At 35.8% G+C, this 25,831-nt stretch overlaps 1 protein-coding gene, 1 non-coding gene and 1 pseudogene across 2 annotated transcripts; 1 reads left to right on the top strand and 2 right to left on the bottom strand.

Annotated features, from left to right (window-relative positions):
* Window positions 1-4,068: 4,068 nt before the first annotated feature.
* Window positions 4,069-5,780, bottom strand: LOC108332737 (uncharacterized). Its single transcript, XM_052871908.1, has 4 exons — window positions 4,902-5,780; window positions 4,684-4,778; window positions 4,456-4,564; window positions 4,069-4,338 (listed from the first exon to the last, which is right to left on the bottom strand). The coding sequence occupies exons 1-4, from the start codon at window positions 5,778-5,780 to the stop codon at window positions 4,069-4,071; spliced, it is 1,353 nt and encodes a 450-aa protein (XP_052727868.1).
* On the top strand, window positions 5,158-5,264 carry LOC128195133 (small nucleolar RNA R71). The gene has a single exon (XR_008246705.1). It is a non-coding gene; the product is annotated as a small nucleolar RNA R71 (small nucleolar RNA).
* Window positions 5,781-6,622: 842 nt separating the features above from the next.
* LOC128194971 (uncharacterized) lies at window positions 6,623-10,296 on the bottom strand (annotated as a pseudogene).
* Window positions 10,297-25,831: the final 15,535 nt, after the last annotated feature.

The raw sequence follows: 25,831 nt of genomic DNA, 5'->3' as shown, positions 1-25,831 counted from the left end.
CCAAGTAGTGAACGATGATAGGGTTAGGCATATTTGATTTTGTTGACTTGCATGAGGGAAAATCACAATGACTTGGCACATCTGATTACATGTGGGCTTGGGCATAAAATTAGAAACCCACAATAAGGTCTATCCACTACGACATTGTCGCAAACCATCACAAGTGCTCAACACCATCACGATCAAACGACAACCCATCAAAGGAGTCACCATGCACAAATAAAGAAAATGGAACCAAAAAATCTAGAAAAAGGAGAGAGGAGGAACAAGATGAATCAGATCGCCGTATTTACCGACAAATTTTATCGATAAATTTTTCTTTCGCTAATTATTGATGGATTTTTTCTTCAATAATTACTGATCAAACTTATCGACGACTTTTTCATTAGGTAATTACTGATGAATTTTTCCTTCGATAATTACCGACTGAAATAATTTTTCATTAGTAAATATTACTGATGGGGTTGTCGCGGCCTATACAAATTTGATGTGCAAATAAGAATGCAGTATAGACTAGTAAGTGACTCCTAGGTCATCTATCAAGGACCAAATGTAGTTCAAGACTTCGGTCAAACACGCAGTGGGGGGGGGGGGGTTTGAAAGTGTTTTTTTTTTGTGACAGGAAAATGAACTAAATTTAAGCATCAAATTAAACACAACCAAATTTAATTAAAAGCACTGAAAGAGAAGTGAAGCATGAAGATCGATCGGTCTTAGAGTGAGACCGAACGGTTTAGCATTGACATCGATCGGTCTCTAAAGGAATTGAACAAACCGAGCGGTATGATAAATTAAATTAATAGCTTGAAGAATTCAAAACCGAGCGTTAAATTAATGAGCCGAACGACAATAGTAATTAGAAATCAAACCGAACTGTAAAACTAAACGCACAAGGAAATGTCGAACAAAACAAGCACAAACCGAACGTCACTGAGAGAGCAACGATAATAAAAATCAAAACAAAGAAAAGGCCGAACGGTCTCTAACAGTGAAGTTAGAGACCGAACGGTAAGCTACAACAAGCAAATGCAACTAGTACACATGAGAAAACCGAACGGTAAATAAACAATTGAAACTGATCAAGGAAATAGCCGAACACATTCATTAACAAATGACAAGAAATAACTGAACGGTGCTAAAAGAGACCGAACGGTCTAAGGCTGGTTCAAAAAGTCCTATGCAACTAAATTACAATATAACTAAATTTAAACTGCCTATGTGGAGAGTCTTGAATTATGTGGCAGCCCTTTAATGTTCCAAAATATTATCCAACAATTTCCCTGCAATTAATAATGCAAATAATTAGCCTCAAATAATTCAAATTAATTAAAATAAGAATTTCTGGTCAAATTAAGCACAATTACCAAAAATGGGGAAATACTGGACATTCAAGCACAATTCCCTTATTAAATCTAGCACAATAAGCTAAGTGAAATGAAGAAAATATTGACTCATCAAAATAGACCACACTTAGTCTTTTGCACTCTTGGGCAAAATCAAGACGCAAATCCAGGAATAGTTCAAAGGACATCAGGGAAGTGACACAAACTCAGTACACAGAAAACAAAGACTAACAAGGACAAAAACAAAATTACACAGTTCTCAAGGAATCTGGACCAAGAAAGGAAGTAGACAGTACCCAACACAGAATCAAAGAAAGCAGATACTCATAGAAATCATCCAAGCAATTCCAATCATGACAAAATGATCAATCAGCTCAAGAGGTGAATCAAAAGTAACAAAACCTCACAGATGCACTATCACTGTATCTCTCAAGTGTCTAGCATAAACAGTTTTAACTCAATGTACTCAAGAAAGCAGGCAACAACAGACTTGGCAAGTCTTTAACCTCAACACTCAAAACATATGCATGTTCACATCAAAAGATCTTTTCATGGTTGTAATGGGGCCAAGGACAAGGGAGGATAACATATGGATGAGAAGTTACAAACCAAAAGATATAGAGGAGTAATGGGGAACAAGTGTAAACACAGTCAAATCACACCCAAAACCTCTAATTCAATCCTCTTCTTGACTTCATTATTCACAAATTATTTTTCTCATTTTTCTCTATTTTATTTTTTTTCTTTTCTCATCCTGTCTCTTTTCTTTTCTTTCTTTAGCACACAATTGTAAGAGACAAGATGTAAATCATATTTCAAAAAACAAAACAAGAAGAGGAACCAGCTAGCCAATTCATCAGAATCCCTAGGGAGACCACACTTGTTCCCAAGACACTTCCAAAGCTCCAAAATTCCCTAAGGTTAAGGTAATCATGGTTTTTCACTTAGAGCTAGTGTATGAGCTTCAAAACAAAGAAATGGAGAAAGTATAGGCTCAAAAGGGGTTATCAAAGGATTAGAACAAGGTAGGCTTATTTGGTTAGAGAGGCTCAAGAACAAAACTGCCTTTATCACTTTCAAACATGCATATCAGTCGAGAATTATCAACAAGAGTTAAGCCAAGGCATATGTGCAAGCAATCAAGAGACATATCACACACAAGAGAGAACATAAAGTGGCTCAAATCTCACACAGGGTATTTGTCACAATCAAATCAACCTCTCAAACATCATAATCATCTTGCCAATCAAAGAAAAGCAAAAGATTTCAAACCAATAAGTATCAATCAAGTGAAGGAAATGACAAGTCTACAACCCAAACAAAGTCCATAAAGCAAGAGAAACAAGCAAAAATGTATACAAGACACAACAAAAACTACCTAGAAAACAAGACCTAAACAAAGAAAAATATCCCCTAATAGACCACACTTAAACTACACAATGTCGTCAGTGTGTCACAATCATCAGATTAACAATCAGAACAGTCAAAAGATATAGACAAGTGCAATAAAAGTGAGGAGGGAAGGAGAAAAGAGAACTCCCTGAGTCATGGTGGACGGTTCCAAGCTTGATTGAGCAGAGAAGTCTCTTTCACAACTGCATCTACCAAGGAGGGATTGTTGATGAGCCAGTCCAGCCTGTTCCCTTTGTCCTTGAATCTTTTGTCTGTGCATGCGCCTTTCAATTCAACTTTGAGCGCTTGGTGGTAAAATTTATGCGTACCTCCTGCAATCACGTTAGTGCAATCCAAGTGCACAAAATTTAAATGCAAGGGTACAACACCCAATTCAAATGTATCAGGCTGGACCTCAAATACACTTTCAGAACATGAATGAGGTTTAACTTTAGATTCAAAATCAACAACAATCTCAAATTCATGTTTAGTGCATGGAAAAGAAGCATTCACATGTGATGGCAAAAACTGGTTCTTATCATCCAAAGAGTGAGAAGTAGAAACATGCTCATCAACCGTATAATCAAGTATCTCAGCACGAAACACAGACTGGTCCTTAGATGGATGTTTCATGGCATCAAGGATATTAAAACGAACAGCAATGTAGCCAAACTCCATTGACAAGGTACCAGCATAGACATCAATTTTAGTTCGTGTAGTTTTCAAAAATGGTCTCCCTAAGATAATTGGGGCAGACCCACGGGAAAATCCTTCCTCCATTTCAAGAATGTAAAAATCAGCAGGAAAAATGAGTTCTCCAACCCTAACTAAAACATCCTCTATCTAACCAGTGGGATGGGCAACACTCTTATTTGCTAACTGTATTACCACACCCGTTGGTAGCAAAGTTCCAAGAGAAAGAGATTTAAAGATTGACAGAGGCATGACATTTATGGAAGCACCCAAATCAAGCATGACATTCTCAAATTTATTATTTCCAATAATGCACGGAATGCAGAATGTACCTGGGTCTTTGCATTTTTCAGGAATTTGAGGTATAGCTTTACCTATTAGTGCAGATACATTTCTGTCCATGCTCACTCTTTCATTTTCATTCATCTTCCTTTTATTAGTGCATAGCTCCTTCAGGAATTTGGCATATCTAGGAATCTGTTTTATGGCATCGAGCAGAGGTATGTTCACCTCTACTTTCTTAAAGGTTTCCAATATCTCCTTATCCACCTCTTCCACATTTTTGCCTTGAATAACTTTAGGGAGAAATGGAAGAGGGATAGGTCGGTGCTGCATGTCATGAGAAGTGATGGGGGGTGGTTTAGGTGACAAAAGAAGAAGAAGAAGGTTCACCTGAAGAAGAACAACCACCAAAAGAGGAAGAAGGTCCACCTGCCTCAAATGTCCTAGTAGGACCTGCCTGGTCCTCCTTTCTCTGAGAGGCAGCAAATGTAGGTGCAGGTGGTGGCACAATGGGCATAAAAATTTGCTTCCCTGATCTGAGGGTGATCTCACTGACATTTTCATTTCTAGGATTTTGCACAGTCTGAGAAGACAATCTGTCCGAATTTTGCGACTGTGCTTGATTTAGCTATGTGGCCATTTGTCCCATCTGATTAGTCAAGCTCTGGATGGAAGCTTTTGTCTTCTGGATTGAGGCCCTTGTTTCCTACTAAAATTGCATGTTTTGAATATTCATCTGCTTCACCAACTCCTCCAAGGTAAGCTCAAAAGAAGAAGTGGAAGGTTGGAAAGCTGGCTGGGCAGGAATCTCTTGCTGCTGCCTTTGAAATCTCTGAACAGGAGGAGGCACATATCTATTAGGACCTGCAACATTCTGAAAATGAGGTGGTTGTTGTTGTTGTTGTTGATGATGATGATGATGTGGAGCATTGTTCCATCCGAGATTAGGATGATCCCTCCACCCTGGTTATACCTGTTGTTGGACAAGTCATAGTTTTGTTGTTGTGGCTGCCTGTTATTGTAGATGTTTGTAGCATAAGCTTGAGGCGTATCATGAGCAATAGGGTGCTGCACATAAGGACATGCATCTGTATAGTGGTCACTGGAAGGACATATAGCACACAGTCATGCAACGGATGCAAATGGAGGTGCTGGCCTCTGGTTGGATGCTAGCTGTGTCACCAAACTCACAAGAGAATCAAGCTTGGTTTCCAATTTCCTATCACTAGATGATGAAGACTGGGTAGCAATGTCATGTACTCCCATCACCACAATGGCATCACTTCTAGTGCTAAACTGTTGGGAGTTGGAAGCCATCTTCTCTATCAAGTGTCTAGCTTCAACAGGCGTCATATCTCCTAGTGCTCCACCATTGGCAGCATCAATCATACTCCTATCCATGTTGTTGAGGCCTTCATAGAAATACTGGAGAAGGAGGTTCTCAGGTATTTGATGGTGAGGACAGCTTGCACAAAGTTTCTTGAATCTCTCCCAATACTCATATAAGCTTTCTCCACCAAGCTGCCTAATCCCAGATATGTCTTTCCTGATAGCTGTGGTCCGGGATGCTGGGAAAAACTTCTCCAAGAACAACCTCTTCAGATCATCCCAACTGGTGATGGATCTAGGCCCTAAGCAGTATAACCAATCCTTTGCTGCATTTTCTAATGAATGAGGGAATGCCTTTAAGAAGATGTGATCTTTAGGAACATCATGAGGTTTCATCGTGGAACAGACAATATGGAATTCCTTCATATGCTTATGCGGACACTCACCTGCAAGGCCATGAAACTTGGGCAACATATGGATTAGTCCAGTCTTGAGAACATATGGCACCTCCTCATTAGGATATTGGATGCACAAGCTTTCATAGGTGAAATCAAGTGCAGCCATCTCCCATAGAGTCCTCTCACGAGGTGTAGGTTGTATCATATTGTTCTCAGTGTGAAAAATAAAAGAATTAGAATCAGAATTAGGTGTAGATGCAACAGATGCAGTATTCACAAAGTACGGAACAGTAGATGCAGAATCAGAAGTAGGATGTAAAGTCTCTGATGGAAGCTTATCCATGCTTGAATGACCTGGCCTTGCAGATGCAGCGGATGAAAAATAGTATTAGTGTAGTGGATGAAATACATCAGAGTGGATGCAGTAGCAATTGGGTGAGATTTTGGTGTATTTGAGTGGAATAAGTATGTGTGGGAACCTCACAGCTTAGAAGGCCTTCCTACAATGGAAGGAAGCTAGAGGAAAGGGAAGAGAAAGTAGAGAGAATTAAATGACTCAAGAGCAATAGGCTGGCAGTGAATTTCAGCAGCAATTTACTAAGCTCAAAAGTAACCCAATACAAAGAAAAGGCCCTCTTATTTATAGGTGAAGAGGAGCCTAAATTCTGTTTGTAATTCCCTCCTAAAATTCAAATTATTCAGATTTTGATCAAGCAAAATCCATGCCTCATTCCAGCTCATCCAGCAAGGTGTGTGCTTCCTTCCAAATCAGCCAACATTCACGTGGAAAATGCTGGTGCATGCCGTAAGCACCTCCTTTGCTTTTTGGCTCCTTTGCTTTTTGGCTCCTTTGCTTGGTTCTTTCTTGGATGGCTCAATCATATTCTCCAAGATTTATTAATTCCTACAAAACAAAATATAAGTGCTTTAGTTAAGAGAAGAAGGATTTTTATAAGTAACCTTCCATAGAAGTAAAATGTTAGATGATCCTTCTTCTTCTTGAATCTTCCTAGCCATTGCTCTAGTAAGAGGTCCAATGTGATTTCTTGATGGTTTTCCATCAGACCCTCCCTCTTGAAAAAGATCTGTCCTTAGATCTGCTTCATCCTGTTGATCATCTCCTGTGAAAGGAATTAAATCGCAGATGTTAAAAGTAGGACTGACACCATAACTTTCAGGAATGTCTAATATGTATGCATTATCATTTATCTTTTTGAGCACCTTGAATGGACCATCTCCTCTTGGACTAAGTTTGGATTTCCTTTGAGAGGGAAATCTTTCCTTTCTCAAATGAAGCCAAACTAGGTCTCATTTTTCAAAAGCTATTTTCTTTCTCCCTTTGTTGTTGTATTCTGCATATTTTTGAGTTTGTTTTTCAATTTGGATTTTAACTTTCTCATGTAACTTCTTGATAAACTCCGCTTTAGAAGCACCTTCTTTATGAAGAAAAGAAGATGATTCTGGAAGAGGTAGTAAATCAAGAGGTGTGATAGGGTTAAAACCATAAACAACCTCAAAAGGAGAAAGATTTGTAGTCTTGTGGACTACTCTATTATAAGCAAATTCAATATGAGGTAGATGTTCATCCCAAGATTTGTTATTTCCTCTTAATATTACCCTTAATAATGTAGATAAAGATCTATTTACTACTTCAGTTTGCCCATCAGTTTGTGGGTGACATGTAGTAGAAAATAGAAGTTTAGTTCCAAGCTTTTCCCATAAAGTTTTCCAAAAATGGCTTAGAAACTTCACATCTCTATCAGACACTATAGTTTTGGGTAAGCCATGCAATCTCACTATTTCTTTAAAGAAGAGTCTAGAGATATAGCTAGCATCATCTATTTTGTGGCAGGGTATAAAATGAGCCATTTTACTAAAACGATCTACTACCACAAATATAGAATCATACCCCCTTTGAGTTCTTGGCAATCCTAAGACAAAGTCCATGCTTATGTCCTCCCAAGGAGTATTAGCTATAGGAAGAGGTGTATAGAGTCCATGAGGCATAATTTTGGACTTAGCTTGCAAACAAGCTATACATTTAGAACAATGCCTTTGAACATCTATTCTCATGTGTGGCCAATAAAATTTACTTTTCAAAATGTTTAGAGTTTTATCAACTCCATGATGGCCCATGAGTCCTCCTCCATGACTCTCTTTGATAAGAAGTTTTCTAATGGATCCTTGGGGTATACAAAGTTTTCCTTTATTAAAAAGATACCCCTCAGAAAGATAGAATCCATCAAAAGGCTTCTTAAGACATGATGAATAAGTGGATGCAAATGTTTCATCATTTTCATATAACTCTTTTATGTCATCAAATCCTAATATTTGAGATCCTAGGGTTACTAATAATGCATGTCTTCTAGATAAAGCATCCGCAACAACATTAGTACTCCCCTTTTTGTGTTTGATGACATAGGGAAATTGCTCAAGATATTCCACCCACTTTGCATGTCTTTTGTTTAGCTTTGCTTGCCCTTTAATGTACTTGAGAGATTCATGGTCAGTGTGTATGATGAATTCTCTAGTTACCAAGTAATGCTCCCAAGTTTTCAAAGCTCTAATGAGGGCATACAACTCTTTGTCATAGGTAGGATAGTTTAAGGTAGGCCCCCTAAGTTTTTCACTAAAGTAAGCTACGGGATGTCCTCCTTGTATTAAAACAGCTCCTATTCCTACCCTAGATGCATCACATTCTAGTTCAAAGGCTTTGGAAAAATCAGGCAAAACTAGAATAGGTGCATGTGTTAACTTGTGTTTCAAAGTCTCAAAAGACAACTCTTGCTTATCACCCCAAATAAAAGGCATATCTTTCTTGACTAGCTCATTTAAAGGAGCAACTATGGTGGAGAAATCTTTCACAAATCTCCTATAAAAACTTGCTAACCCATGAAAACTTCTCACCTCTCCTACATTTTTAGGGGTTGGCCATTCTTGTATAGCCTTGATCTTCTCTGGATCAACATGTACACCTTCTTTTCCCACTTTGAATCCAAGGAAAATCACACTTTCTTGACAAAAAGTACATTTGTCAAAGTTGGCAAAGAGATGATGTTCTCTAAGAAGAAGCAAGACTTTTCTGACATGGTTAAGATGTTCTTGAAGGCCTTGACTATAGATTAAGATATCATCAAAGTAGACCACTACAAATCTGCCTATGCATTCCCTAAGCACATGATTCATTAATCTCATGAATGTACTTGGAGCATTGGTCAAGCCAAAGGGCATGACTAACCATTCATACAAACCAAACTTGGTCTTGAAAGCAGTTTTCCATTCATCTCCTTCATGAATTCTTATTTGATGGTATCCACTTTTAAGATCAATTTTGGTGAAGAGATTTGCTCCACATAATTCATCCAACATGTCATCTAGCCTAGGAATGGGATGCCTATACTTGACAGTTATGTTGTTGATGGCCCTACAATCTGTACACATTCTCCAAGACCCATCCTTTTTAGGGACCAACAACACAGGCACAGCACAGGGACTTAAACTCTTTTGGATCCACCCTTTGTTCAACAAGTCATTAACTTGTTTCTCTATTTCTTTTGTTTCCATAGGGTTGGTTCTATAGGCTGGCCTATTGGGTAGGCTTGCCCCAGGCACCAAATCTATTTGATGTTCTATTCCCCTCAAAGGTGGTAATATTCAAGAAAAAGATTTTTGGAAATATTCAAGGTTTGAGGTTGGACAACTTCATGGGCTGAGGCATGGGTTACCAAATTCTTTCTTTCTTTCTTATTTTCTTTTTTCTTTTCTCCATCCAACTTCTTCTTAAGAATTATTTGGTCCTCTCTTACTTGTGAAGGTGTAAGAGGACACAAAATAATTTTCTTTCCCTTGTGTTGAATGGTGATTTTGTTGGTGACTCCATCATGTAAAGCTTGTTTATCATATTGCCAAGGTCTTCCAAGTAATATGTGCCCAGCTTCCATTGGTACTATATCACAAACAATTTGATCTTCATATTTGTCAATGGAAATAGGTACACTTACTTGTTCTTTAACTACTATTCCATCATCCTCTTTGATCCATTGAAGTTTGTAAGGTTTAGGATGAGGAGTAGTTGTTAAGCCAAGCTTCTCTATCATTCTAGAACTACAACAGTTGCAACAAGAGCCACTATCCACTATCATTGAACATGTCTTTTCTAAAACTTTGCATCTTGTGTGGAATAGGTTCTCTCTTTGTGACTGTTCTAATTCTACATGTTTACTTTCCAGGAGTCTCCTTACCATAAGTAAGTCATCATCACAAGGTAAAGCTTCTTCTTCTTCAGAAGTGGATGTCTCAGACTCACTATATGAAGAACCCTCACTTTCACTCTCATGCTCAAGGATGTAAGTTGACTTTCTATTGCGGCACTCAGATGCATAGTGCCCTTTTTCCCCACATCTAAAGCACTTAGTCTCCTTACTCTTATGATCTCTTGAAGGTTCTTTGACTTTTTCTTTTCCTCTCTCTCTCTCTCTGTCTTCATATCTTGGCTTGGTTTGACTACCCTCCCTCTTATACTCTTTCTTATGGTAAGAACTATGAGGGTAATCTTTCTTGGTAGAGCTTTTCCTCTTAAGTTGTTGCTCAACCCTCACACAAAGTTGGACTAACTCATTGAGATCATTGTAGGGTATAAGTTCAACCCTATCTCTTATGTCATAGTTAAGTCCACTTTGAAACCTAGCTATTGTTATCCTAGGTTCTTCTCTTATCCTAGCTCTCAACATGAGTAACTCCATTTTTTGTCTATATTCTTCAACACTCATGTTCCTTTGTTGGAGTTTATGGAGTTTATCCATTATCTCCCTATCATAGTAGGCTGGTACATGCCTCCTCCTCAAGGCAGCTCTCATTTCATTCCAATACCTAATGGGAGGTAAGTGTCTTAGCCTATGGTCCTTGACTAAGGCTGTCCACCAAATTAAGGCATAACCTTGAAAGCTTAGAGAAGCCATGGTGACTCTCCTTTCATCATCTATTTGGTGGCACTCAAACAATTGCTCAACTTTCATTTCCCACTCTAGGTATTCTTCTACATCATCTTTTCCATGGAAGGAAGGAAGATCAATCTTAGGCTCTCTTGGGTAATGCTCTCTAACTCTATGTTGTCTTCTAGGAGGCATTTGGTAGTGGTCATCATTGTGATGACTACTATTTTTCTCAATTTCACTTGGAGAAGATGATGATTCTTCTCTTCTCCTATGGGAAGACCTCTCTTTCTTTTTATCTTGATTAATCAAAAGTTGACTAATCATATCTTTGAGCTCACTAATCTCTTTATCCCTTTGTTCAAATCTTTGCTCAAATTCTTCCCTTAAAGACATTTCACTATTGGGTTTCAAACTTCCTTGCACACTTGATTGACTCATTCTTGTCAAAGGAAAAGGTTTTCACAAAGTTTTCAAAATATTTGACAAGTAATGAGTGAAAAGATTTTCACAAGCTTTCTTTGTTTTTGGTGAAAAATTTCTAAAGAGATTCTAGAAGCAAAAGATGTTTCTAAATAGCTCCCAGGAAGAAGAGGTGAGTCACAAATGGACAAGCTTAGAAACCAAGTTCTTCCTTAGCCAGAGTTTCCTTAGAATGTTCTTTTACTTTAGTTTCTAAGTAGAAATTCTTCAAATTCTTTTTAAATGTTATGAACCTACAAACCAAAGAAAGGTTTACTATATGCTAGGCTATCCTAAATACCACGGAGACCTAAAAACAAAAGGATTACTCAAGACATTTAAGGAAAGCAATAAAGATGCAAGAATGTAAATGCTAGACGGCCCTAAGTGAAAGTGCAAGTGACACTTGGAGCCCCTTGACACACTTTCACACTAAGAAAACGAAATTGGACTATTACAATGTTCAATTGTGAACTTGGAATTGCTTCAAGAGCATTTTTCCAAGTCACTTGGCTAAAAAACAGCAAAGAAAAAAAAATACAATTTCTAACAGCAAATTCCGTGATATTTGATGTAAATAAACTTGAAATGAGGCCTAGAAGTAATGTGAGCTTTGTCTTCTTGCTGCTGCAGAAAGCCACTCAAAATGAAGGTGTGAGTTGCTCTTTTTCCAGGGTTGAAATGCTGCTGTAACAGAATTTTCCAGCTGTTGGACAGTGGTGTTTGGGCTGCAGTTGAGTCTTCCTTCTTGCTCCACTTTCAATGCTCAAACCACTTCCTAGGAGGCTACCAAAGTAGGAGAAGGATTCTGGTGCTGGATGCCCCAAACAGCTTGCACATACACTCCAAAACTCAGCAAAATCACACCAAACAGATTAAAAATCTGCACCAAACTATGCTGTTGTTTGCACCAAACTATGCTGCTGTTTTGAAACTTAGGATGCCAAAAAAAATAGACACAACAATTTGGAACAGCACACCAATGAAAGGTACACAAAAGGAACTTATCAAAGGCACTAGAATGGATGAAGAAAGCAAGAAAAACACAAGCACAGTTTAGAAATTATTCCAAATGCAAACTGTTTGATAATTTTCAGAAGTGTTTGATAAAATGCCCCAATGAATTTCAGATTTTGTGTTTTTGATTTTTCAGGGCCTGTAATCTGGATTGGTTGGTTCTAACAGCTTTTTAACACTTGATACTTCTTCTTTTGATCATGTATTTTCATTTTTAAACATTGAACCAGCTTTTTCACAATCCAGCAATGAATTTTACACTAAAATTACCAAAACAGTGGCTGGAAAAAAACAGAAACTGCGCCAGAAAAATGAACTAAAATGGTGGTTTTGGAACCCAAAATGAGTAGCAGTGTTTCAGCAGCTTGGATGAATGTTCAAACAACTTTTATTCATGATATTAAACATGTTTAAACTCTTAAACAGCTGAAATAATGCTTACTACTCAAATTCACTGGTCCACTTCCAATTTTAACTCAAAATTGATGGTTTAAGTGTCCAATCTGCATATAACTTCAATTTTGACCAAATGAACAGTATTAGCAACTTTTAATCATCCATTTAGACTTGTTCAAACTGTCCAAACACACAGAAATAGCAGGATTCAAAAATCACCCTTGCTATGGCCAAATTATGCAGCAAAAACCATCAAGGAACCAACCAAATTTAGCTTTTCATGGAATCAAAAACAGGACAGCAAAGGCAATGACTCTAAGAAGTGTAAAAACACAGATCTAAGCTAGATTTAATGTGCTTAGCATGACCAAACTCAGATTATACAATTCAAGGAAACTTAGCACGGTGAAAAGCTTGGATTAAAACAGTAACAGTGATTTGAAACCAGATTTCAAGCAACTCAACCACTCATTTTTCAATTCTGTGATTATTAGGAGTTGCTATCACCTCAAACACATGTAAAAACAGTAAACAAACTTGTACAAAGCTTGAAAATAAAGAAATCTGGATTGCATCAGCTGATATCAAATTAATCCAGAAATGATGTTTTATGCAGATTTTTCTACTGGAATCAATATTTGCAATGCTAATTGGCTCAAATGATCAAAGCTGGACATGTTGCCATTGCTTTATATGATCAACATAGAGCTAGCAATTGCACAGGACACACTTAAAACGAAAATGAAAGCTAGAACAGAATCAAATACTTGATGACAGAGTTGAAAAAACTGCACAACAGGACATGACCATAACATTACTGGAAAATGAAAAATAAAGGTAGAAATGACTCAAACAAATAAAATTCACCGTTTAAAATGAAAGATGGACATAAGGCACTGTAAGAACACAGAATTAAAGGCTGGAACAGAATTACAGAAGCAGAATTAAAACTGAAACAGAAATAGAAAACAGAAACAGAAAACAGAAACAGAGATGGAATTCAGCAGAATTAAATTGCAGAATGAGAAGAAATGCTTAGCTCCTTGGTGCGTGGAGAACCTAAGCTCTGGATACCACTTGATGGAAGCTTATCCATGCTTGAATGACCTGGCCTTGTAGATGCAGCGGATGAAAAATAGTATTGGTGGAGTGGATGAAATACATCAGAGTGGATGCAGTAGCAATTGGGTGAGATTTTGGTGTATTTGAGTGGAATAAGTATGTGTGGGAACCTCACAGCTCAGAAGGCCTTCCTACAATGGAAGGAAGCTAGAGGAAAGGGAAGAGAAAGTAGAGAGAATTAAATGACTCAAGAGCAATAGGCTGGCAGTGAATTTCAGCAGCAATTTACTAAGCTCAAAAGTAACCCAATACAAAGAAAAGGCCCTCTTATTTATAGGTGAAGAGGAGCCTAAATTCTATTTGTAATTCCCTCCTAAAATTCAAATTATTCAGATTTTGATCAAGCAAAATCCATGCCTCATTCCAGCTCATCCAGCAAGGTGTGTGCTTCCTTCCAAATCAGCCAACATTCACGTGGAAAATGCTGGTGCATGCCGTAAGCACCTCCTTTGCTTTTTGGCTCCTTTGCTTGGTTCTTTCTTGGATGGCTCAATCATATTCTCCAAGATTTATTAATTCCTACAAAACAAAATATAAGTGCTTTAGTTAAGAGAAGAAGGATTTTTATAAGTAACCTTCCATAGAAGTAAAATGTTAGATGATCCTTCTTCTTCTTGAATCTTCCTAGCCATTGCTCTAGTAAGAGGTCCAATGTGATTTCTTGATGGTTTTCCATCAGTCTCTAATGGAACTGACTCAAAAACAGACTCTAAAGATAAATTCCTAGAATACCTAGCTAATCTATAAAAGTCCTATCAATCTCAGGATCAAAGGGTGGTATGGGTCCAGGATTGCCCCTAGTCATACCATAAGTCACAACACCCTACAACCATGAAACGATAGCACAAAAATTTCAAACACACAAAACAACCTAAGCAAACAAAACACACATACTCAAACATACAAGACAAAACATATACTAACACACACAACACACTAACACAATAAAAGACCTAAAACCAAACCGTTGGTCCCCAACAGCGGTGCCAAAATTTGAAGGGGCTGTCGCGGCCCATACAAATTTGATCTGCAAATAAGAATGCAGTATAGACTAGGAAGTGACTCCTAGGTCGTCTCTCAAGGACCAAATGTGGTTCAGGACTTAGGTCAAACACGCAATGGGGGGAGGGGTTTGAAAGTGTTTTTTTTTGCCAGGAAAATGAACTAAATTTAAGCATCAAATTAAACACAACCAAATTTAATTAAAAGCGCTGAAAGAGAAGTGAAGCGTGAAGACCGATCGGTCTTAGAGTGAGACCGAACGGTTTAGCATTGACACCGATCGGTAAGCTACAACAAGCAAATGCAACTAGTACACATGAGAAAACCGAACGGTAAATAAACAATTGAAACTGATCAAGGAAACAGCCGAACACATTCATTAACAAATAACAAGAAATAACTGAACAGTGCTAAAAGAAACCGAACGGTCTAAGGCAAGGACCGATCGACATCAAGTGCAGCATAACCAGAAAATGCAGATTCCATTAAATATTCAAACGCAATGCAGGTAAATGAAGTTTTGAATCCAAAAGTGCACAGACAAACATAAAACAATTTGAAATGCTTATTGAAAAGTGACCAACGATATTGAAAATGAAATGCAACAATGGAATCAACGAAGCTCATTAATCACGGAAATAACATTGAACAGCGTAAACCGTAACTACTCAACCAAGCAGCATGAAGGAGACAATGGACAGTGGAAACTCAATAGTGAACGGTGAAATTAGCTAAGTAATTAGCTGTGTGCATTTCAATATGAAGGAAATGTAAAATGTGTAGTGGTACAAGCAAGAAAACACCATAAAGAAAACCTCTTGGAGCTCCCTTTTCCTCCCATGGACGCAGCGTCAAAACTAACAGAAAATGAAGGATCCCCTTTTTCGTGTGGGTGGCGGCTGCACTAAAACCTAGGGTGCCAAGTCAGCCACCCCACTTTTGGGCCTAACCTACTTTGCCAAAATTAGCCCAAAATGTCCAAGTTGGTGCAAAAAGTCCTAAGCAACTAAATTACAATATAACTAAATTTAAACTGCCTATGTGGAGAGTCTTGAATTATGTGGCAGCCCTTTAATGTTCCAAAATATTATCCAACAATTTCCCTGCAATTAATAATGCAAATAATTAGCCTCAGATATTCAAATTAATTAAAATAAGAATTTCTGGTCAAATTAAGCACAATTAGCAAAAATAGGGAAATATTGGACATTCAAGCACAATTCCCTTATTAAATCTAGCACAATAAGCTAAGTGAAGTGAAGAAAATACTGACTCATCAATTACCGATTGTATTTTTACAGGCAGATATTTGGTTAGCTGAAAATATGTCAAAAAAGCTATTACCGAATTAGTTTTGGCGTTTTCGATGAATTTTGACAATCGATAATACACGTTTTAGTACATGACTAATCCCAATATTAATTTTATACATATATTTATAGATAAAATTATCTTAATTATTTTTATTTTCTTTATTATGATAAATGAATTAGTTGCTGAATTAAAATAAAATAAATAAATTAATTAATAAGTTTCAAATTTTTAAAGAGATATAAAAAAAACCTTGGCACTTCTCAAGGGTTTCTAAAACCTGTTATGATGGAATCCTTCTTGGCTGGAAACTTCAACTCCAAATGCTGGAAACTCAAAGTGCAGAGGATGAAGATAAGAGTGTATCGAAATAGGTGAATTGATGTGGTTGTTGATGTATCGCGTTGAAGGTGTGGTAAGTGTATAGTGCCCCAAGTTCAGAAGCTCTTCCAAGAAAGAAAGGAAGCTAGAGGAGAAGAAGAGAATTCTGAACTAGAGTGACTCATTGGCGAAGAAGGGTGGCACACATTTCTAAAACAATTCATTACTAAGCTCAAAAGTGATTTTACAAAGATAGGAGCCTCCTATTTATAGGAAAGGAAAGCCTCTAATTCGGTCCAGAATTCCCTCCAAATATTCAAATAAATCCAACTGGATAGGCCAGCTGTCATTAGCCAAAAATGAGGCCAAAGCTCTTGGAAATCGTGGCAGCACATGTTGAAAGACCATCATTGGTGTTGGGTAATGAATCACTAATTATTTCAAGTATTATTTGCTGGAAAATTTTGGAATTATTATTGGGACGTAAAGAGTGTTGCCACATCATTTATTGTTTTTCACATAAACATTTCTTTTTAATTTCGTTTTTAGGTTAACTTTGGGTCATTTTTTACCATCTTTTGTAGAAGTCCATTAGCAGGGCATTTTTGTAATTTGGTGCATTTTAAAACCCATATTCAGATTTCAATTCCTCTTTTCCTCTCCCATTTTCACATTTTCTCTCTAGGGTTTTAGAGCACTGAGCGTTTTCCACACCCCTCCATTTGTGGGGGTTTTAGGCTTGCTTTCAATTCCATCTTTATGTATTGAATCCCGTTTTTAATTGCAATTTCATTTCCGTTTTATGTTCTTCTGTTATTCTCGTTTTCATTCTTGTTTTCATCTTTGTACTTTCACTTTGCCCTATTTCATTGTTGCCCATTATGTTTCTCCAATTGCATTTACGTTTTCCAGTTTTAATTTAAGTTTGTGTTTCAGTTTTAGTTGCGTTTTTAGTGCTTGTTGTTACGTTTTTGAAGCTGTTTTGCAATTCCGTTTTGTGAATTTTCATTCCAGATTTAATGTTGAATCCCCTTTCGTTTTGCTACTGTAATTTTGATTTAATGATGGCTTAAGTGTGCTTGGTTTGGCATTAGTGAAAATGCATTGTTTCCTTGAGATTTTTGAGTTGCAATTGTAATTTTGCTGCTCTGATTTGGCTCAAAATTCAATCTATTTTGCTTTTGCAATTGGATATATGCTTAGTTGCCTAATTGATGTTTAATCTTCGCTTAGTTGGTTGGACTGTATGGTGCAAAATTGATTGAATTTGTGCATTGCATTCGCTTAGTTTGCAATTTTGAAGACCAGATTAACCTTTGCTTAATTGGTTAATTTGTGTTGGATTAGGGGTTAGAGTAGTGTTGATGGCAACCTCCTTGGCTAGGTTGGGCCAAAGCTAGGAGATGTGCATGGAGGAGTGTTTCCTTGGATGAATGGTGAGGAAATGTGGTGGTAAGTGGTCCAAGGATGATGAGTTAAGGTATGGATGGGGTAGAAGCTCAACGTCTCTAGGAGATATGGTGGTGGTGGTGTAGTGTTTGGTGGCTCCAAGAGAGGTTAGGCCAACTCAAGGAGGAAGGTGACTAGAAGGGCCTCTAGGGTTGTTCTGGTCTTGATCAAGGAAGAGTATGGCCATATTTTGGCAGCATAACTTTACTTAATTCCAAGATGAAATACAAGGGTGGAGACACCTCTATTTATAAGCCAAGGGTGTCTCCTTCTAACCCTAAAAGCATGATCTTCCACCTTTGCTCTCATTAGCCAAAAATGAGGCATTCTAAGGAGTGGAAAAGTGTCCACAAATCCTCTCCAATGATGGAAGGACATGTGGCCACTCACAAAATACAATCCTCTCCATTCCTAGAGTGCGATGTGGCCACCACTAAAAGAAAAAACTCTCCACTCCTAAGGTGCCATGTGGCTACCTTTTAAAAAGTAAATTCTCTCCAATGGAAGCATGACACATGGCACATACTTTCCACTTGGTTTGGATGTCTAACTTTTAAGGAAAATCCTATGCTACTTAGGCCTTAAGACAAGCCTTAAACAAACCTACACTACATGGCCTAATACAATGGCCTAAATTCCTACACTACTCTTCAATCCATGCTTCATGATGACTCCAAAGGTGGTCCACAAGGTAGAGTTGACACCATCTTCAAGGATGACTTTAACTCTCTTGAAAGTGCTTGACCATGGCTAAGGTATTTTCCATCAAGTGTTTAGTTGTTGTTAATCTGTGATTGGAAGCATTGTAATTGAGTTAATGACCAATTGTTTTTAATGTGTGTTTGATTTAGTTCATTTTCAAGCCACAAAATCTCTTCACAAAACCCCCCACCAAGTGTTCGACTTAATTCCTGAACCACATTTGGTCCTTGAGAGACAACCTAGGAGTCACTTCCTAGTCTATATTGCACTTAATTGAATATTAATTCGATTCGGGTATGGCCTCGATCACTAGGCGCCCAAGGGTTACCATTAGGCGGATAAGAAATTTGAAAGCTCCTCCTAGCTTGATTCTTGAATCCTGAAGTTCCTCCAAAGCTTAAGCTAGCTTGATTCTTGGCCCAAAGAAGACTTGGTTGGATGGTCCATGGGCCTACGTATGTGTCCTAGCTTATTGGATCCTACAAAATCAAAATATACAAGGTTTAAGAAAAAAGAAGGAAGGATTAATAATCAATCTTCCATAAAAGCAATGTTCTTTACAATCCTTCTCCCTCTTGTATTCTTCTTGTCATGGCTCTAGTTAGAGGTCCTATGTTAGTCCTAGATGGTCCTACATCATATTAGGTTTGTCTTTTACCGAAACTTAATATATCCATTACGATAGGAGAAAAAAATGTAAGAAATCAAACAACAAAATTTAGAAATTATGAAAAAAGTTGGGAAAATGTAAAAAGGTAAGATGAAAAATAATAAGTTACCAATTTGTAATCAAATTTTTTTAAAAAATCCTTAGCATCTGTCAAGGGTTTCTAAAACCTATTAGGCTAGTCTTATGTAGCATCCTAAATTCATAATTTTAACACTATTATAAAATTATCACAAATTCAATAAACATATCAGTTGAACTAAAAAGGCAATACATAAAATATGATCATAGTTATTCAAAATATAATCATCAGTCAAACTTTATATACAAAATATTCTACTTTTAAAATTATATAAACATATACTAAAGTTTCTTCAAAACAACAAAAAACTTAAATCAAATACTATTCTAACTATCTAAGCATCCACATCTTCATCACCCAACACCTGCTTAACTGTAGTATCTTCATCTACTCACACCAATCAAGTGATTATTGGGAAAGAGAATGGATCAAACAAAAAAACAAGAAAAATTAATAAGATAAGCTAATTTATAAAAGAAACAATATTCAAATCAATCAAGTCAATAATCTAACAATTTCATTCTCAAAACCACCACATACCCAAATACATAATTAGACTATAGACTAACCATCTAGATACAAGTATTGAACTCTTGGGAAACCTGCGCATGTGTGGTGAAACAACATATCACCCAAACTGTTAAGACAAGATCGTCTATAAGATAGAACTGTCTAAACAATCTCATATGTTTTAAAGTTTAAGAAACAACATTAAACGAAATAAACATATAACAAGTGTTAGAATAACAACATAGGTAAAACATAAGTGATTTATGAAAATGCTAAGAAACCCAAGTACCTTAGGCAAAGTCTTAGTGAAACACCTAGGTATGAACAAGACACAACACTAAACGATTCCCAAATTAATGCGTCGATGAGAGTCTTGCTGAATGAAAATGTTATACATCGTTACACGATAACCAAACAAACTCTCAATATGTCTTAATAGATAAAACTATCAAATATGTTTTTGGAAAGCATGTTGAATAATCTTAATTGATAGTCCAAAATCTTATGTTAGAAAACACCTTGCTAAACGCACTTGTTGAATACAACCAAGAAAAATCTAAAGCGTTTACATAGGCTAGACGATACCATTTGCCAAACAATCTACTTCATCAACCGATGAAGTTTTCATCAATTGTTTGGTATCTTAGTACAAAGCTTAAATGAATAAAATCCTACATAAAGGTAGAATAAGCAAAAAAAAAACACTTTTATGTTCTAAACAAACATTAAATGCCATTAAATGCTCAACGTATAAAAATAACAAAAGTTATAACAAAAGACATATTTGTTGTATGCATATCTACTTTACTTTATGCAAATTACCTATTACATGCATCTACATGCTCCATCCTATAAAAATCAAAAGTGGACATTAGGAAAAAAGAAGACATTCAAAGAATGTTCTCTACATCAGAAGTCGTCTCAGGAAAATTATACCACCTACTTTTATCAAAGTACTGAAAAAGAAAGCGTGCTCTGACAAGTTGACTTTAACCAATGGATACTTCATACGACAAGACAAAGAAGACTCAAGGATCAAGGCAAAAACTTTGTCTAATGGATATCTTTTTAAAAAGCCTTTAAATAGAAGATGATTCAAAAAGAGAATCAAGAGAATAAACTACAAAAAGAAAGTGCTCAAGCGAAGAAACGTCGAGAGAAAAGCTCAATAAAGAAACACTCTCAAGCTTCATCAATATATAAGCTTACCATTGTAAGAAGAGAGAAGAAAGAAAAATGATCATGTTTTTATTGCTTTATACTCTTTAAACACTTCTTTACAAATCTTGTAGTTGCACTTCATTTTAATAGATATAAAAGCTCATGTTATTAAATGACTGTCCATTAAAGAGCAAGCTTTATCAAAATGTCACAACAAACATTTCTTAAAGATTGAAAAAACATTTACTAAAAAGAATCCATTGTTTGAACTAATATTTAAAGTTGAGCATTTAACAACTTATGAGAACCTTTTAATCCTCGATAAAAGTGCTATATTATCTCCTTTGCGAAATTCTTTTCCATAACATTATTCAACCCCCTTTCTAGTTTTTTTACGTACTTCACAAACTACCACACAAGGTTAATCCATCAAACACCTATGGTCAAACTGACCCTAAGCTAAGGATCTTTTGCTACTCCTTATGACATAATCACCCTTCTCGACTTGAGGTTGGATGGATATTGAAGCGTCAGAAGCATTCACTCATTTTGGAGCCTCTACAACAATACATTACACACAAACACAACACAAGGATTTTCCCCATGGAATTCCTTTATCACATGTCTAAAACTGAATACATATCCACAATTTTCATTTATAATACATTCATAACATGCTTTAAACTATATATAACGTCATATTAACCATCTTAAAGCCAGAAAACAACATAACAAACCATAAACAGGGTACATAGTGATTTTATTTTGAGATAATTTTGTCCCAACTGATAATCGATTATCCTAGAGAGTTTTTCATTCAAGAATAACTTCATGCCTAAAATAATCGATTATCAAGCAAGATAATCGATTATTCGAAAGAGTTGTTACACAAAAGTTGAACTTCTAGATGAGATAATCGATTAACAAATAAGATAATTGATTATCCCTATCAAATTAGCACCTTTCATTATACAAAACTTTAATTTCTGATTTGGTTGCATCCCAAACCTATCCAAATAACTAAATTGGTATCCTTGTCAATAGAATTGATTCAAACACATGTTTATAAATGAAATTAAATATGAATTTGCACTTTTGGTTAGGAAAAAAGACTCACCAGATCAAATCAACAATTCAAAAGCTCACAACTCACTTATACATGTTACAAACTAGATTCTTATGCTCTAAGTGGCCAAGCAAGTCACAATTAACTTAAAAACAATCTCCAAAACTTTAACAAGACCATGAAAATACTCCAAAACTCAACTCTATTAACTACATCAATAAGTAACAATAGACTTCAACCAATTATAACCTTATAACCTCATCTCAATTAATTTAAAACAGTTAACAATCAATAATTGTTCACAACAATACTCTTACAACTCATATGGCACACATTTAGTCCAATTTCAAGCAACCTTACAACCATATGATTATATTATCTCAAGCTACCTAATCCATACCACACCAAATCAACTTCATTTCAAATTAAAGTACATCAAACAGATTACTAAATTACTAAAACTTTATAAACACCAAATTAGCTTATCTTACCTTATTAAAAGCTTCAACATCTCTAAAAGACAAACAATCACTCTCTTAGTTGAGAGAACTCTATCTATACTTACAGATCATGAAATCATGATCAGAGTACACAGTTAAAACCATTGATCAACAGGAAACATACTATAAAAATATGGAGACATGTGCGACAACTAAATTGTTCACATGCATGGAGGAGAATACAACTTAAGAAAAGAGTAGAAACTAATTTACTTTTTTAAGAAACTGGTCGGATGGAACTGAAGACATCGTTGTCGTGATCACCTAAGCACTTCTTTATTGTCGATAAGATGATTCGATTAGAACTCTGAAAGAGAAGACAAAGGAGGTTCAGAGAATGAACTCTAAAGAGATATTGTGTGTGTTTTAAGTAATAAGACCTTTAATGAAATTTTTATTTATTGCTTTAAGTATATAATATTAAAATAACTTAGTCTCATTATTTAAAACACATTATCCACTTTTAAGACTCAATTTTCTGGATATTTACATCTTTTATTGGAAGTTAATATATCCCCTACTAATAAATTCCTATTAAAATTAAGTATTTTTTATAGTGTATTAAATAAACATATTTATACTTTTTTTAATGTATTTATAAAACTTGTTTTCTTTTTAATAAGAAAATTACTGATAAGTCACTATTTTCTCCTATTCATTTAGCTTTTTTACCAAATTTAATTAGTCAATTGTGTTTAATTATCCAATATTTTCTCAATTTTGCTAATTCGGCTTAATTTGACCAGTAATTCATATTTGAATTATCTAAGCTTAGTTATTCCCATTATTATTTGTAGGGAAAATTTTGAAATTATAAATAGGACTTCAAGAGGGGTTGTCACATCATTTACTATTGTCCACATCAGCATTTATTCTTATTTTCGTTTGTAATTTCGTCTTTATAGTATTTTGGGTCAGACTTGGATTTTGGGTCCATTTTAGACTATTAGGGAGAAGCCCAATTGTGGGGCTGACCCTATTGGCCTAGGGTTGAGTGCCCATGTAGCCACTCTCATTCCCTATTACGTTTTCCTATTGCTTTGCGTTTTCCATACCTTTATCAATGAATGAAATGTTGTTTCTGTTATGCTCTGTTTTTGCATTTCTTTTTAATGGAAGCTTGAAATCTATTGGTTGGTGACTAGGGAGATTGCATTGCTTCCTTCAAATTATTGTGTTGTCATTGTGATTATGTTCTTTTTACCTTGCATCATATAATTTGTTCTGTGCGTTTCAAATTGGGTTCACGCTTAGTAGTTTGATTTGTATACGTTTAATCTGCACTTAGTTTATTAGACGAACATTTGTTTATTTGTGAGGCACAAAAGTGATTAAATAGGTGCGTTGCATTTGCTTAATTTGGTTTTATGAAAAATGTTTTAGTCTTCGCTTAGTTGGTTAATACGTGTTGGATTAGGGGTGAGAGGAACGGGTACTTATTGTTAATCTGGGATTGGAAGCATTACAATTAAACTAGTGGCCAACCTGTTTTTAATCACTATTTAGTCTAAGTTAATTACTTTCTTAATTTCAATTCACAAATATTTTCGAAACACCCCCAACATGTTTGATTATTTGACAGAACCAAAATTGGTCCTTGAGAGACGACCTAGGAGTCACTTCCTAGCACACTGCATTTAATTTGCACATTCAATTTGAGTAGAGCGCGGCCTCGACATCAATTTTGGTGTCGTTGCTAGAGACCAAGCTTTTATTTAAGGTTTCATGTTAGTGTGTGTGTGTGTGTGTCTGTGTATGTGTGTGTTTTGTTTAGTGTTTGTGTTTTGTTTGCGTGTTTTGAGTGTCTGTCTTATGGTTGCATGTTCAACAAGTCAGAATTAGGAGAATTGGATGCTATTTGGCATGTTTTCGAATGAAAATCCAATGGAATAATAACTATCTTCAATACCGCCATGTGAATAGTGCCTTGAATAGTACCCAGGTTTCCTACTTAATTAGTAATTTTTTGTTCCGATAGCTAGAGGTGTTAGTTTTCTTTGAAATTTTGTGTGTGCACTTCTTTTGGTCCATATTTTGATAAAAAAATCCTATAAGCACTTATGGTAGTTGATACACTGTCGTTGAAGTTATCAAATTAATTCTACTTTTTAAGGAAACTTCAGTATTGCCAAGTAGTATTCAAGATAGTAGATAGGGTTAAAGTAACCCTAAGTCGTCTACCAATGAATACGAAATTTCAATTTGAGTAGAGCGCGACCTCGACATCGATTTTGGTGTCGTTGCTAGAGACCAAATTTTTATTTAAGGTTTCATGTTAGTGTGTGTGTGTGTGTGTGTGTGTGTGTGTGTGTGTGTTTTGTTTAGTGTTTTTGTTTTGTTTGCATGTTTTGAGTGTCTGTCTTATGGTTGCATGTTCAACAAGTCAGAATTAGGAGAATTGGATGCTATTTGGCATGTTTTCGAATGAAAATCCAATGGAATAATAACTATCTTCAATACCGCCATGTGAATAGTGCCTTGAATAGTACCCAGGTTTCCTACTTAATTAGTAATTTTTTGTTCCGATAGCTAGAGGTGTTAGTTTTCTTTGAAATTTTGTGTGTGCACTTCTTTTGGTCCATATTTTGATAAAAAAATCCTAGAAGCACTTATGGTAGTTGATACACTGTCGTTGAAGTTATCAAATTAATTCTACTTTTCAAGGAAACTTCAGTATTGCCAAGTAGTATTCAAGATAGTAGATAGGGTTAAAGTAACCCTAAGTCGTCTACCAACGAATACGAAATTGGTTTTCAATATTTGAATCATATAAATGTTATGCAATGCTCAAGAATAAAAGTGAGAAACTATGTTAATGAAATTAATATTTAAAGAATGTTTGAAGAACAAAGAGGAAACTTAGAAACAATTATGATGAAATAGGCTAATTTCACTGCTTTTTCAAGATAGATTCATCATCAGTTATTCACAGATCATTGTTCAATTGATTATTGTTCAAGTTTCAAATTAATTAAAGTACATTCTTAATTAATTTGAGGGCAATCATGCAGTTAACCAAAGTAGATTCTCAATCAAATGCAAGATCTTTCTAGATTATTCACGATGAATTCAACCAAAGTACATTCTCAATCAAATTCTATTGTGTTTAATCATGTTTATTCTTAAATCTCCTAACCAAATTAAAAGCTAATTAGTCAAAGTAAATTCTCATTTAATTATAGTTGAAATTATTACCACCAATCAAAGTATATTCTCAATTGATAGCAAAAACTCGTTTAATCATATGAAAGTTCCTAAATTCAATCAAAGTAGATTCCCAATCAAACCTAGAAACCCTTGAACTCATATGATTAATATGCATGTAGATTCAAACACCTTATGATGCAAAAATCATTGCTTTTAATATGATTGAGAGATGAAAGACATAGAAAGAGAGCAACTCAAATCAATAATCAAAAGAAACAATTGCATTAATTCAACTTAACCTCAAAATTCATAATGAAATTACAATGGAGTAGCCCTAAGCTTAGCCCTCCATTAATGAAGTAAAACACACGATAAAATAAAAGTGAGAGTAGTGGTGGATGATAACTTCCAGTGGAGGAGTCTGAGAATGAATGAGTTATGATTTCTGCCTCCCCTAGGTTTCTTTATATAGGTTTGATTGGGCTTAGACTCTGCATCTTCTGTTGATAAAATATTTTATCTTATATCTAATATATTTCAACCCTTTT

This window comes from Vigna angularis, chromosome 1, assembly GCF_016808095.1.
Source record: "Vigna angularis cultivar LongXiaoDou No.4 chromosome 1, ASM1680809v1, whole genome shotgun sequence".
Classification (NCBI taxonomy): domain Eukaryota; kingdom Viridiplantae; phylum Streptophyta; class Magnoliopsida; order Fabales; family Fabaceae; genus Vigna; species Vigna angularis.
Note: the sequence above shows the minus strand (reverse complement) of the source record. Positions and strands in the feature narration are given on the sequence as shown.